Raw genomic sequence first — 14,913 nt, 5'->3', positions numbered from 1 at the left:
GAGATCACAACCATGCCAACGCCTGGGCCCATTGCAGCCCACCCCATAATGTGATGCTGTTCCCACGAGCCCCTCGCCTGGCTGCCTGAAAGCTCCCCGAGGGCAGGAACATTTCCACCCAGTCCTCCACAGAGCCTCGTCCAGCCCTCTGCATACAACACACAGGCCCTAAAGTTTCCTGAACTGAGCCTGTGAATTACTCTCCTGGCAAAGGGCCCAGTAGCTGAGGAATCCTCAAGACCCCACAAAGAACAGAAAAATACAGTTTCTTTTTAAATATGTTGCCAGCAAATTCTCCAGCTGAAGGCAGGCCAGCCATCTCCCCAGGATGGGAAGGTAGGGGAGCTCTGTGAGCAGAGACCACTCACTAAAGATGTCGTTCAGCTCACTATGCCTCTGTGCCTTGTGCTCAGCTGTCATGGCAGGTGGCAGGCTTCAGGTGAGTCCACCTTGAGCCCGGGTGACATCCCCCATGCTCCCTGTGAAATGTCCTCAGGACTGCAGAGGCTCCCCCTGAACAGGCGGCTGCTTCATGTGTGATTGCTGCTGCTTTTTCCAACCAAGTCAGAAGCCCCCCTGAAGACCAGCTGCCTAGACTCCGGAACTTCAATCTGCAGGATGGGTGACACTATTGAGCTGGCAGGGTTGAGAATCACTAATCTAGTCAAATTCTTTCACTTTACAGATGTGACAGCCAAGTCTTAGAGAGAACTTTTGTACATTCTTATCTTTCCAGAGAAGCCGAGTGGTACGGCCAGCCCAGGAGTAGGGAGAACTGGGTGTTAGTCCCAGCTTTGCCACATAGCTGTGTGACCTTGGGCAGGTCACAGGGCCTCTCTGGGCCTCCCCTGCCTCATCTGCACAACCCAAGGATGATCAGATCAAGTGTATGTGATCGCGAGCGGGAGGCTGGACAGGGCCACAGAAGGCAAAGGTCCATGACAAGCTGGAACAGAACCTGGACTGTGCCCGGGACTGCAGAGACTTCATTCAGGCCCTGGCCCCAAACACATCTCACCACTCCCCAACCCCTTGGCCATGAAGCTGCTGTGTTACACTTTCCATCCACCCCACCTGGCTTCGAGACAGAGGGAAACAGGTGGGCCGGGCAGCCAGGCTGGAGCCACCAGCCTTTCTGATGCCCGCGAGGTTCCAGGAAACAGGCAGGTGTTAACATTAGCCAATTCAGCAGAGAACAAATATCTACTCATGGAAACACAGACCAGGGAAGAACTGCAAAAAAGAATCCCAGAGGCCACTGTGCAACCCCTTGGCTTTACAGAAGAGGATCCCGAGCCTCACAAGGCTGGGACAGCTTGGCCGCCCAGTCCACCTGTTCTTACTTATAAGACAACAATCTGCAGACACATTAATTCCTTCCTACCTTCTCATATTTCAAAGAGGCTAGAACTTGAAAGGGACAAAGTGGGAAGTAAAAAGAAAGTGAATTTGCTCCATTATTTATTTATTAATCTATTTCTGGAGCATAAACTGTGAGCCCTGCCCAGTGCAGGCCCTGAAATAATACAGTGGTGAATAAATAATGTTAAAGAATGTACAGTCTCTTTCCTTGAAGAGCTTACGTCTTATGGAAAAGATGTCATTTTAAAATGCACACAAAACTCATATCTGTGTTAAGTGCTACAGAGCAGGGACTACAAGGGGTTTGAAGAGGGGATGAGACATGATCTAGAGGTCCCGGGGGAATTGAGCTGGGGCCAAAGGATGGGGAGGAGTTTGCCAGGGTGGCAGTGTTTGGGCGAGGGGGTGATCCAAGCAGAGGGGCAACATAATTCAGAAACTTTCTGGTGGCGGGGAGCAAGGATGCAGGGCAGGACTGGAAGGAGAGTGGGCTGTTGTGCAAAGGGCACAGAGGGGACTCACGATGGCCAGGGGGTAAGATGAGACAAAGCCTCTTAAGAGCAACAGAAAGTTGGCCGGGAGTGGTGGCTCACGCCTATAATCCTAGCACTTTGGAAGGCCAAGGCGGGTGGATCACGAGGTCAGGAGTTCAAGACCATCCTGGCTAACACGGTGAAATCCTGTCTCTACTAAAAATACAAAAAAAATTAACCGGGCATGGTGGCAGGCGCCTGTAGTCCCAGCTACTCGGGAGGATGAGGCAGGAGAATGGCATGAACCCGGGAGGCGGAGCTTGCAGTGAGCCAAAATCGCACCACTGCACTCCAGCCTGGGCGACAGAGCCAGACTGTCTCAAAAACAAACAAACAAACAAAAAACAACAAAAAAAAAGCCACAGAAAGTCACTGAAAAGTTTTATTTGGGGGTGAAGAGGGGTCCAGACATGATCCGATTTGCATTTCGAAATGGCCGCTGTGAAGATATGGAATGAACCCAATCAATGATAGACTGGATAGAGAACATGTGGTACATATACATCATGGAATACTATGCAGCCATAAAAAGGAACGAGATCATGTCCTTTGCAGGGACATGGATGGGGCCAGAAGGCATTCTCCTCAGCAAACTGATGCAGGAACAGAAAACCAAACACTGCACGTTCTCACTTGTAAGTAAGAGCTGAGGGCCGGGCGCCGCAACTCACACCTGTAATCCCAGCATGTTGGGAGGCCAAGGCAGCCAGATCACCTGAGGTCAGGAGTTCAAGACCAGCCTGACCAAGATAGTGAAACCCCGTCTCTACTAAAAATATAAAAATATAACAATTAGCCGGGTGTGGTGGTGCGTGCCTCTAATCTCAGCTACCCAGGAGGCTGAGGCTGAGGCTGAGGCTGAAGCAGGAGAATCGCTTGAACCCGGGAGGCAGAAGTTGCAGTGAGCAGAGATCGCATCATTACACTCCAGCCTGGGTGACAGAGCGAGATTCCATCTCAAATAAATAAATAAATAAATAAAGTAAGTGGGAGCTGAACAATGAGAACACATAGACATGGGGAGGGAAACAACACACACTGGGGCCTGTTGAGGGGTGGGGTGGGGTGGGGTGGGGAAAGGGAGAACATCAGGATAAACAGCTAATGTATGCTGGGCTCAATACCTAAGTGATGGGCTGAGAGGTGCAGCAAACCATCATGGCACATACCATAGCACACATTTACCTATGTAATGAACCTGCACATCCTGCACATATACCCTGGAACTTAAAAATAAAAAAAGAAATAGCCACAGGGGACCCAGGGAGACCAGCAGGAGGCTTCTGCAGTGATCCAAACATGAGATGACATGGCTTAGACTAGGGAGGTAGCCATGGAGGGGAGATGCAGGTGGATTCAAGAGACCTTTAGAATTGAAAATCAACAGGATTTGAAGCAAGAAACCCCTCCACCCGACACCTCAGTACTTCCCCACCACCAATAAACACAACTTACCTCTGGAAAACAGGAAAATACAGATGGTTTCCAGCAACAGGAAAGGGGGCATGTTGATATAACTACAGAGACGGGAAAAGAAGGAAAGAATCAGCAATTAGTTCTGTGAACGCCCCAAGTCACACTGCCAAACAAGATGCCAACTCAGCCTTTTCCAGGTCACAGATATGACCCCGGAGGCCCTCAGCACAATAACTACAGTGGCCTGGAAAAGTCTCCAGTTCCCAAAAAGTCATGGAAGACTTTACTCCAATTACTTTCGTTTTAGACACTAATCTAACATCTTCCCCAGGATACCTCTCTCATCCACCCCCAAATGCACCCCACCCTCCACACGCCCTGGGAAGGTGTGCTCTCCTGCTCTCCCCGGAGTTAAGAGGCCCGGGGTGTTGGCTCTGCCTGGGTCCTGACTAGCCATGTGACTCTGGGCAAAGTCACTCCTTTCTCAGGGTCTCCATTTCTTGATGAGTTAGAATTCAACAGGCTGAAGATCTGATTTTCAACGTCCTCATCTTCTGAAACCTTCTAATGCGGTTAACAAACCTTTCCCTAGATAAGACAACATCTGAAGAAAGCCTGCACTATCTAAATTATCCACTAGTCATCACTAATCATCTAAATTATTTATGAATCATAATCTGGCTGAAGGAGGAGGAAATTTTTTATTTTTATTTTTTTATTTTGAGATCGAGTCTCACTCAGTAGCCCTAGCTGGAGTGCAGCAGCCCGATCTCAGCTCACTGCAAACTCCGCCTCGGGGACTTAATGTGATTTTTGTGCCTCAGGCTCCCGAGTAGCTGGGACTACAGGTACACCCCACCACACCTGGCCAAGAAAAATTATTTTTAAAGAAGTTTTTAAAAAAAAAACTTCACCACCCAGGCAGCAGCCACACCTGCCCCGTGGTGGCAGAGAGCCTACATGAACCCAGGGGCCCTAGTCCTCATCCTGGTGCCCTGTGACCTTGAGAGAGACTGTGGGTCCTCCCTTACAAAGTGAAGAGAAGGGCCCCGATGTGGCTAAGCTGTCTTAAGAGTTTTAAAAGTCCCATTGGATCCCCGTCTCCATCGTGAACCTATGATGTGTGGACCTCAAGATATATCCAGCTCAGTTTTGTTTTTTTGACATACTTATTTGCATAAAGTTTACACACATGCCATGACTCTGAAGTTTTTTAAAAAATAAGATCTTTGGGCTGGGCGCGGCAGCCCATGCCTGTAATCTCAAAAAAATAAATAAATATAAAATAAAATAAAATAAAAATAAACCCTTCGTGGTGGCTCACGCCTGTAATCCCAGCACTTTGGGAGGCTGAGGCAGGTGGATCACCTGAGTTCAGGAGTTCGCGACCAGCCAACTCCTGGTCAACATGGTGAAACGTCTCTACTGAAAATACAAAAAATAAGCCAGGCATGGTGGTGGGCACCTATAATCCCAGCTACTCAGGAGGCTGAGGCAGGAGAATCGCTTGAACCCGGGATGTGGACGTTGCAAGTCCCTAAATGGAGGTAGAGTATGTGTTCCTATTTTATATACTCTCATACGGGAGATAAGTGGTTAAGGAGGACTAGAAACCCAACCAGGCCTGCCGGGGTGCTGGACAGACACAGAACATTCCTAAGGGAATGCCACCAGAGGAAAAAAATACAAATCTGTACAAAAATCTTTTTTTTTTTTGAGATGGAGTCTCGCTCTGTTGCCCAGGCTGGAGTGCAGTGGCACTATCTCGGCTCACTGCAAGCTCCGCCTCCTGAGTTCACGCCATTCTCCTGCCTCAGCCTCCCAAGTAGCTGGGATTACAGGCGCCCACCACCGTGCCTGGCTAATTTTTGTATTTTTAGTAGAGACGGGGTTTCACCGTGTTAGCCAGGATGGTCTCAATCTCCTGACCTCGTGATCCGCCCGCCTCAGCCTCCCAAAGTGCTAGGATTACAGGCGTGAGCCATCATGCCCGGCCAAAAATCTTTATTTTCACACTTGAATCACATCCTCATTCCAACAGCTTTATTAGGCTTGGCCAACCCAGTATGTTACACACTCACTCAGGTACTTGGAACATTACTGCAGAGCTCCTTAACCAATCGAGTTAGGGCGAAGTGGTCACTTTCCCCACAGCCAGACTCTGGATTTGTCTCCTGGGAGGACACCATGCCTGGCACAGGCTGAGGGGGCAGCTGCAGTGGAACCTTGCCTCCAGATTATGAACCAGTGTAAGCAGCACAATTCTCGTGGCTAATTTCACTTCAGATTGTCATGTTTATTGATGTGGAGCTTTCTGAATAGGGAGGTTGAGGCACTGCCAGGTGCTCAGTAAAATAAATATTTCTTGCAGCACTCTAGATTGAGGGCAGCAGTCAATGGTAAAATAAATTTCAGCAGCATGTTCCTGACAGGTTATATAGCAGCCCTGGCTCAAGGATTTCTCCCCCTCCACGATTCCTAAGACTGTTTGCTAGTTGATTCTTTGTTTTGGGAATTTGATGGTTTTGATTAATTTGCTGTGATCCAGGGGTGTTCAAGTACTTCTCTGAGCATTGGCCTCTGGCTGGGATTGTGCTTCAACAGTCTTGAAATGAGGTCCCTGGGTCCCTCTGTTACAGTCAGGGAATGTGAATTCAGCTCGTGATACTTTTTTTTTTTTTTTTTTTTTTTGAGATGGAGTTTCTTTCGCTCTTGTTACCCAGGTGGGAGTGCAATGGCACGGTCTCGGCTCACTGCAACCTCTGCCTCCCAGGTTCAAGTGATTCTCCTGTCTCAGCCTTCTGAGTAGTTGGGATTACAGGCATACACCACCATGTCCAGCTAATTTTTGTATTTTTAGTAGAGACGGGGTTTCACTATGTTGATCAGGCTGGTCTCAAACTCCTGACCTCAGGTGATATGACCGCCTCGGCCTCCCAAAGTGCTAGGATTACAGGCATGAGCCACTGCGCCCGGCCCAACCCGTGATATTCTTTTGTAGGTCTCTTGGTATGTGTTTGCCTCAAAAGGAGGCTTTCCAACTAAAAATTCATAGCAAAGTACACCAAGGCTCCAGAGATCCACCTTCTCATCATGCATCTGACCTTCAATCATCTCGCTGGGGGCGGGGGAGGGAGTCCAGGGTGCCACAGAGCGTGGTCCTCCTGGGGGATGGAGCATGTACTGACCACACAATATTCTCAGGCTGTATGGTTATTTCCATGCCACCAGATTCTACCTAATTCTAGAATATGCACCACTTGGAACAGTCTATAGAGCTCCTTGGATTTCAAAGCAGTCCTAAAATAAACTATTATAAAACAAATATCCCTGCCAGCCGAGTCTTCGTGCAGGGTCTTCCTGCTTCAAATAACTAAGAGGCTCAAGTCTTCCCCTGATTTAAGTGAAAATCAGACACCTAACATGGCAAGAGCCAGGATGTCAGGACCTCTCCAGACATGATCAAAGGGAGAAAGGTGGCGGGAAGGATATTGGCCTGCAGCACACACTTCCTGCTAGCTTCCAGCCCTGCGCATGCTAGCAAGGAAGACTCATGATTTCCCTTTCCCCTAAGGACATGTTTTTTGGGTTTTTTTTTTCTCTTACTCCACACCACAGAGGCAGAGCAAGCCCCCCACCTGCCACCTGTGAGTCACGCCGGGGCGAGGCATTGAGGATGCGGTGAAGAGCTTCTCAATGCTGTCTCTAGTCCTTAGGTTCAGGATGATCTTCTTGAGTTACAGCTTCTGACCCTGGGCACTGGCAGGAGAGTAAGGCTCAGGCCTGTTAATTATTTATAAAACAAGGACTCTAGCAGCCACTTCCCCAGGCTGCTGTGAGGATAAAGTGGAAGGAAGTATAGAAGGTTCCTGCCACATAGGAAGGCACCCAGTAAACACAGGCCCCTTCCCTCCATGCTATGAGACCAACCTAAGCAGCTTGATCTCAATCCACTATGTGCCTCTGCTTGCCCAGCTGCATGTTTTTCCAAAGTCGTCCAAGTTTCTGCTCATTAAAATAGAATGTATGTTGGCAATCTGCAAATGCACACAGGAGGTCAAATGCCTTCTCCTAGTTGTTTGGATCAATCAGACGGTGTTGACTCTGCAACCTCTGCGGCACCTCCCTCTCCTGTCCCCCTCAATACAACCCCTATCGTCACACAGCCCATGCTGAAACTGCCCGGTGATACGTTTGTCTTGACTGCCAGGTGGCAAATGCCTGAGACTACAGACTGCATCTAGTCTCTGCTGGAGCTCCAGAGACCTACATGTCTGGTCCTTGCTTGCTAGATAAATGAAACACCAGAATACCTCCTGCAGGAGGGCTAGAGGGGCACTTCCAGGGCATCGTTGCACTCACTGTGTTCACTGCATTCTTTTTTATACCAAGATTAATGAAATGAATGCTATTGCGATGCTGGTGAAGTATTGTTTGCACTCTATTCCCACCCAGTCATCTCAAATAGGCAGCTCATTCCCCTCTCATATCAAAATTTTCCTACGATACTAATTTGACCTCCAAAATACAGCCCTACACCTGGAAAGCTTTTTTTTTTTTTTTAAGGGTGAATTCCACAGTAAAAATCAACAGCTACTACCATGTAATGAGCATTTCTTGTGTGCCTGCCACCAGGCTCCGCCCTTCATGTCTTCTCTCCTAATCCTCACAGCCAGCCAGGGAGGGTATATTATCCCCATTTCACAGGCGAGAAAGCTGAGACACAGAGAAGTGAAGTGTTCTGCCCCAGCTTACACAGCTAATCAGTGGATCAGATTCCATTCTGGCTTCCTAGCATCACCTTCACGGTTCTGGGGAAAGCTGCCACAGAATGTTCAACAAGGGAGAGGTGCTGGGGCTGCCGGTAAGAGGGGACACTCTGGCAGAAGTCCAGGCTCCAGAAAACAGGCTATGAACTAAGGGCAGTTCAGAAGCACAGAAGCAGAGTTTTAAAAATCTGTCACCCTGAATCCTGCACGTTGGCAATTCCGTCCCGTCCCCCCACCCACTCCCCCTCCCGCTGGCTGATACCTGCCAGCAGCTCCCACACTCCATCCGGCACAAGATGAGATTTGCCAGGGCCCTCTGGCTTCCTACAATGGCTTCCTACAAAGAAGTTGGGAGTGATCTGCAAGCCAGGGGCTGGAACAGACCACCCATTCTCAGGTCCACCTCGCTCATCACCTTGTTCCCTTCTGTTCCATTACTCATGCTAATCCCACGCGTTATTTCTGGCTTCTGGAGTTCTCATCCATGGATGTAGATGCTCCCCACGCCCCCGATCTCCTCATCAGAGTGTGGCCTTCAGATCCTGGTGCCACGCAGCACTAGCTGCACTTGGGACAGCAGGCATGTGAAGTCTGCTGCAGGATGCCACAAAAATTTCCACTGTGCATTACCCAGGAATTATATTTCCCATGACACAGGAAGAAATAAAAGCCAAAACAAAGCTACTTTTTTAAAAAAAGAAGAGCTGGATTGGGGATAGCTGAAGGCAGTCTTGCAGGATAACGTCTGCCTTCTCTACCGTCGGAAATGAAATGAGTGTAGGGAAAAAGAGGAAACCATGTCTACCTCCTTACAAAATGCAATTCCAGTCCCAAATGGATTAGCCCTCGGCAGCCTCCTCCGAATCAGCAGGATGGAAATCAGAGCCCTTTACAAGAACAGCATACACCTGAACGGGAAGGCTAAAATCAGAGGTAAAAATCTCCGGTGGGGAAGTCTTCGCTGTAAGTCCTCTTGTAACCTTTGGCAAAACATTTGGCTTGGGCCCAGAGTGTCAGCAGATGTGGAGGACACATTTCTACTTTAACATGGCAGACAGCATTTTAAAAGCTGCTTGGGGAAAGTCATGCTCCCCCTAAAAGTATTCAAGTTTCAGAACCCAGTGGCCTGACAACCAAAAGTCAGCAGCAAGGAATGAACTACGTGCCATTTCCCTGGAAATGGAGGGTGAGGGAGAAAAGCCGGGAAGATAGGCACAGATCACAAGCCCTCCCACTCTCTGCATCTGCAGAGACATTTTTAGCCAGAAGAGAATTCATGTTTGTTTTGACGGATGATATCTGAAAATGCTTTAAATTGTACACAATCCGAATTCACTGTGTGAGACACGGATTAGCCCTGAGGTGTGAGCACACACACAGGACCCAAAGTTGAGAGACAGGATTCCAACCTAGCTCTGCTCCTAGCAGCTGGGTGACTGCAAGCAACAACCTCCCCCTGCCTTAGTTCCTCATCTGCCAAATGGGGAGAATCTCAGTTTCATAAACTCCCCCAGTGTTGGTTGTAAAGATTCAGTGACACAGGGTAGAAAAGTCTCTGCTAAATAGTAAAACGCTTTCTAAATGAATGATGTTAGAAGTTTATCATTACCTTTAGTATATTCATTTCATTTAACAACAACACCTGTAGGGTAGATATTACCATTTCCATTTTTACAGAAGAGGAAATGGTCTTGGAGAAGATGAGACCCAAGGCCACAGAGCGAGAAAACCCCAAGCTTCGAGTCCAGCCCAGGGCTTCTCAGCTATGACCACAGGCACACGGTACACAGATGCACTGGTACACAGAGGCACGTGGTACACAGACATGCGGTACACAGAGGTACCAGAATGCAGAGGCACACGGTACACAGATGCACTGGTACACATAGGCACCGGTACACATAGGCACCACGGTATGCAGAGGAACGTGGTACACAGAGGAACGTGGTACACAGAGGAACGTGGTACACAGAGGAACGTGGTACACAGAGGAATGTGGTACACAGAGGAACGTGGTACACAGAGGCATCGGCACGCAGATGCACCTGGTACTAGGAGGCATGCGGTATGCAGATGCACTGAAAAGAGCAACCATCTGATGTCAGGACACGTGAGCACGAGCCTCCTGGGTAAATTTCTTCACTTCAGTCTCTCAATTTCCTTCTCTGTAACATGGAGGTAACACCATCCATCCTATTTCCCTGGAAAGGTTGTCGCCAGGATCCCATGAAACCACAATGCGAAGGCTCCCAGGGAAAGGGCAAAGTTTCCTAATTTGAGAGCGGGGAAATCCAGTTCAAGAGAAGAGACTCATGACCAGGAAAGGAAGGGGAGGACTGAGGGTAGTAATCACATTCAAGGAAAGTCAGCAGGTAATGTCGTGGGTGAAAGAGGAAAAGTAAGCAGTCCAGAGCTGTTTAGAAGATGAAATGGCACAGAAAGGAAGGGACTTCAAATGTATTCAGCTCTCCCAGTGTGCTCCCTTGGGGTTATATAGACACACTTTGCAGGGAATGCACATGCACAGTCACCAAGAGACTTCCAATAGCTTCCTCGATGATGGGAGGTGGGGATTTGTTTGATTTTAAAATAGCCTTATTAGATAAAATTTAAAATGAGCAATTCTGTTGCAGCCCTCCCAATTAAACTAGGTTTTCATTTACTGATACGTTAACTCAAAAGTTTGAGGCTAGAAGAGAGGTTGTTCTAAAACAACCTCGTAGTGTTGCTGACCCTCCCCTTGCTATAATTATATGAAATTTCATTTATCCAGTAAAAATTATTAAGCACCTGCCCTGTGCTCAATACCCTTCTAGGTGCTGAGAATGCAAGGACAATGCTTTGTAAGATGCACACATGTCAGGGGAGTTATTATCAAAAGCCATTCTCACCAGGAGCTTATCTCTGATGCCATCACTGCCAAATAACGATTCTGTTGTTTATGATGCTCATTAAAAAGCCGGGAGGGGAAATGTCAATGTATATTACTGAGCAAAAGACACCAATCTGAGAAGGTTACATACTACATGATTCCAATCATACGACATTCTGGAAAAGGTAAAACTATTGAGACAGTAGAAAGATCAGTGATTACCATGGATTGTAGGGAGGGCAGGATGCACAGAGGATATTTTAGGGTAGTGAAACTATGCTGTTTGATACTATAATGGTGGATTTATGTCATTTTACATTTGTCCAAATGTAAAATGTACAACAGGACAAAGCCCAGTGCAAACTGCGAACTTTGGGTCATAATGATGTGCCAATGTCGGTTCATCAGTTGGAACAAATGTACCATTGCAGTGGGGGATGCTGATAATAGGGGAGGCTGTGCATGGGTGGGGACAGGAGGTATATGGGAAATCAGTACCTTCTGCTCAATTGTGCTTTGAACCTAACACTCTAAAACTGGGTCTCGGTTTTCTCATCTGTAAAAACATGGGCTTCTGACTATGATTCATCCCAGGGGCTTGTGCCTATTGAAGAGAGGGGATACAGTGGCTGTAATCTCTGGATGGTAGACCAAAAACCAGATTTAAAGAAAACACACTGATGGTTTTCAGCCAGACAGAGATGATGAGGCAAGCAATCCTCTTCTCCAACCTGGGATTTGCCTGGGGACCTAACCTGAGAAATTCTTATACTACTAGGAGACGGCTCTGGGCTGGATTTCTACAAAAGAAGAGTAAGGCCTGAGGAGCTCTGTACCCCTATCAGTCACAAGAGAGGATGGCTTCAGTCTGCTGAAAGCCAGCAGCATTTACAAATTCATGCCTGTGGCTTTTGCCAACTCTAGTGGTACCTTTCTGACCTCTTCCCTTCTCTTTCCTGACTCTTCAATAAATCGACATTTCTTAATATAGTGTCACCTTGAGAGCAAAAGAGACCTTGAATTTTTGGGACTGAATCTATAAAACACTTAGAGGTTCTGGGATTTTACTTAAAGCAGCTTATAATTTGAAAAATGCACACATTCTAATTATTCCAATCTCCAAGACATCAAACGCGTAGCATGGTGGCCCCATCGCAAGGCCCCTCTCAGCTGGAGCCCTTGATTCCACAATCACAAGCGGCAAGGTGCCCTCCTCCCTCCTCTTCTGTCTGGTGCCCCCCAGCAAGTTTTCAAGGTGCAGTTCTGAGACTCTCCCATTCACCGTACTAGCAGGTGGCAAAGGGCCCAAGCTGGGAAGGATGTGTGGGAAAGGTCGGCTTAGCTACAGAAAGTTTTGTTAGCCTTATTGGAAGGGAAGGAGACACGCAGGAAGCAGGGCTGAGCCAGGTGGGGGAAGCCACCAGCACAACAAACCCCTGGACTTCCCACTGCCCAAGCGCGAGGACTCTCTCAGGGCAGCCGGCCCCTCTCAGGTTCTGCTTGCAGACACTTCGCTGGGGGCACTTATTTTGCCTGGGAAAACTGCCCCATGTCCCCTTAACACCTGTACATGTCCTGTAATGGGGTATGGGGTGGAGGCGAGCATGTCACCAAATACTTTATTCAAAGGGCGAGTCCCTTTCCGCGGCCGCCAGGGAAGGAGGCCCCGCGACTGTGCCAGGCGGGCAGCTTGGGTTTAATACATGCCCTTCTCCACCCCTGTACCCAGAGCCGCTACCCCCTTACCTGCTGACCGCACCCCTCCCAAAACCTCACCAGCTCGCCCGGGTCGGACCGCGAGTGGCTAGAAGGCCGGCGCGCGCCAGGTGCGCTCTTCCCCCGACGCCGCCGTCCCGGGAAGGCCGCACTCAGGTGCGCTCAGACAATGCGAACAAAGCCCGCACTCTCGGCGGGGCCGCCCAGCCCGGGTGCTCCGGGTAGGGGTGACCGGGCAGAGGGGGCCCCAGTCCTGGGAGCGCGAATCAGTCATCGGCAGCCCGCGCTGATGGGTACCCGGGCGCCAGAGGCAACTTGAAGCTGGGACTCACCGGGAGGAGCGCGGCGACCAGCGCTAGGTGCCCGGGCAGCTCTGCTCACAGGCGCGGGCGCGGCTCGGGCCAGGGGGCGCTACGGCACCACAGGAGGGGCGCCTGGGGCGCGGCTGCCACGTGGGACACCTGTTTGTCTCTCCTGGGAGAGGGCGGCGCGACCCGACCCTACCCGGCTGAGGTTGGAGGCACTACCGCCAGGGAGGTGCATCGAGCCCCTAGCGTTTTTCGCTGAATCGGCCAAGGTCTGCAAATAAACAAGTACTTACTTCTTCGCGGGTCACCCAGCCTCTGAGCGGTGCAGCAGCGAACACTGTGCCATCAGCTGACTCCTCTGCGGGCTTTATAGCTCCTTGAAAAAATGTTGACTTTGGCATCTCTTCTATTTGTCGTGGCAATTGCCTTTAATTACCTGTGCCTCCTATTATTGTAGTTGGGTAATAAGCGGACCTTTTGGCCATCATCCTTAAGTCTGGAGGGCATTTGATTTTTTAAAAAAACAAAAAAACAAAGCACAATGCCCAGCATGGTGCTTTATATAAAGTAAGCTCTCAATGAACGTTGACTATGACTGCACAATCTATAATTTCCACACTTCATTTAAAAACTGTCAGTGCATGCCTGTTCATTGCATATAAACACAAGAAAAAACAGTAAGCAAACTGATAAATCACTCATTTTCCACCATCCAGAGATAATCACTGTTAACATTATGGTGTATGTTCTTCTAATGTCATTCTATCTATGCAAAAATTTATGTATTTTTAGTTCATTTGATACAAAATGTACATTACTCAGATTTTCCACTTCCTGTTTTTGAATGTCTATGTTTTGAGCCACTACATAATGTTTTAACATACCTAACCTATCTGCTATTGTTGAATATTAAACTTTCCATTTTAATACAATTAGATGTATTTGTGCTTTTGTCCAATTACTTCCTTGGAATAAACTACAAAAAGGTTAATTTCTAGGATACAGGTTTTATACAATTTAAGACTTTTGATGCATATTATCAAATTGTCCTCAAGGAAGGTTGACCTGCTTTCTCTTTTCCACGCTCCTTCCTGTTATTCTTGTAAATGTCAATTTGATAGGAAAATAATTTGTTTTACATCTTTCCTGTCTGTAGTTCTCAGTTAATTTCCAAGCCTCCCGACATTGACAGCTTCTAGTGAAAGTGGCCCATGGTGACTTTAATGTTGCAAACCTCATTGAAGGAGGCTGGGGGAGGGACTCATTTATTCCTGTGATTCATTTATCCCAGTAACATTTACTGAGCGCCCAAAAATGAAAACAGGGCCACACCAGAGCAGCAGACATAATGTACCACCAGCATGCCATCCCCACAGGGGACAGCAGTTGGTCTTGAGGTCTAACTGCTGGGGAGGGATAGTCTCTGCCTCTACATCAGCAATGCCCCCAGAGAAATACTGCGTAAGCCACGTGTGTAATTTTCAATGTTCTAGTGGCCACATTTAAAAAGAAAAGAAAGTGAAAAGAAACAGACAAGCAGGATTTCAGTATTAACCTAAAGATCCAGAATATTATCTCAACATGTAATCAATAAAGATGTTTATACTGTCTTCAAAGTCCATTTGTTTGTTTTTGAGACACATTTTCACTATTGCCCGGGCTGGAGTGCAATGGCATGATCTTGGCTCATTGAAACCTCCTCCTCCCAGGTTCAAGTGGTTCTCCTGCCTCAGCCCCCTTAGTAGCTGGGATTACAGGCGCCCGCCACCATGCCTGGCTAACTTTTGTATTTTTAATAGAGACGGGGTTTTGTCATGTTGGCCAGGCTGGTCTCGAACTCCTGACCTCATGTAATCAACCCGCCTCAGCCTCCCAAAATGCTGGGAACACAGGCATGAGCCACCACGCCTGGCCAATCCTGTTGTATTCTATACTCA

At 48.2% G+C, this 14,913-nt stretch overlaps 1 protein-coding gene across 3 annotated transcripts in view; it reads right to left on the bottom strand.

Moving 5' to 3' along the window:
• Window positions 1-13,389, bottom strand: part of VWA2 (von Willebrand factor A domain containing 2) — a 50,878-nt gene extending 37,489 nt beyond the window's left edge. The window contains exons 1-2 of one of the 3 annotated variants that reach the window (XM_077947559.1): window positions 13,270-13,389; window positions 3,351-3,412 (exon numbers count right to left, since the gene is read on the bottom strand). In XM_077947559.1, coding sequence (XP_077803685.1) covers window positions 3,351-3,402 — 52 coding nt within the window. In that variant the 5' untranslated portion in view covers window positions 3,403-3,412; window positions 13,270-13,389. Of the gene's footprint in view, window positions 1-3,350; window positions 3,413-12,728 lie in introns of all 3 variants that reach the window. The other 2 variants (XM_001091779.5, XM_077947558.1) reach the window with 2 other exon arrangements.
• Window positions 13,390-14,913: the final 1,524 nt, after the last annotated feature.

Source organism: Macaca mulatta, chromosome 9, assembly GCF_049350105.2.
Source record: "Macaca mulatta isolate MMU2019108-1 chromosome 9, T2T-MMU8v2.0, whole genome shotgun sequence".
NCBI lineage: Eukaryota > Metazoa > Chordata > Mammalia > Primates > Cercopithecidae > Macaca > Macaca mulatta.
This window is presented reverse-complemented; position numbering and strand designations above follow the sequence as displayed.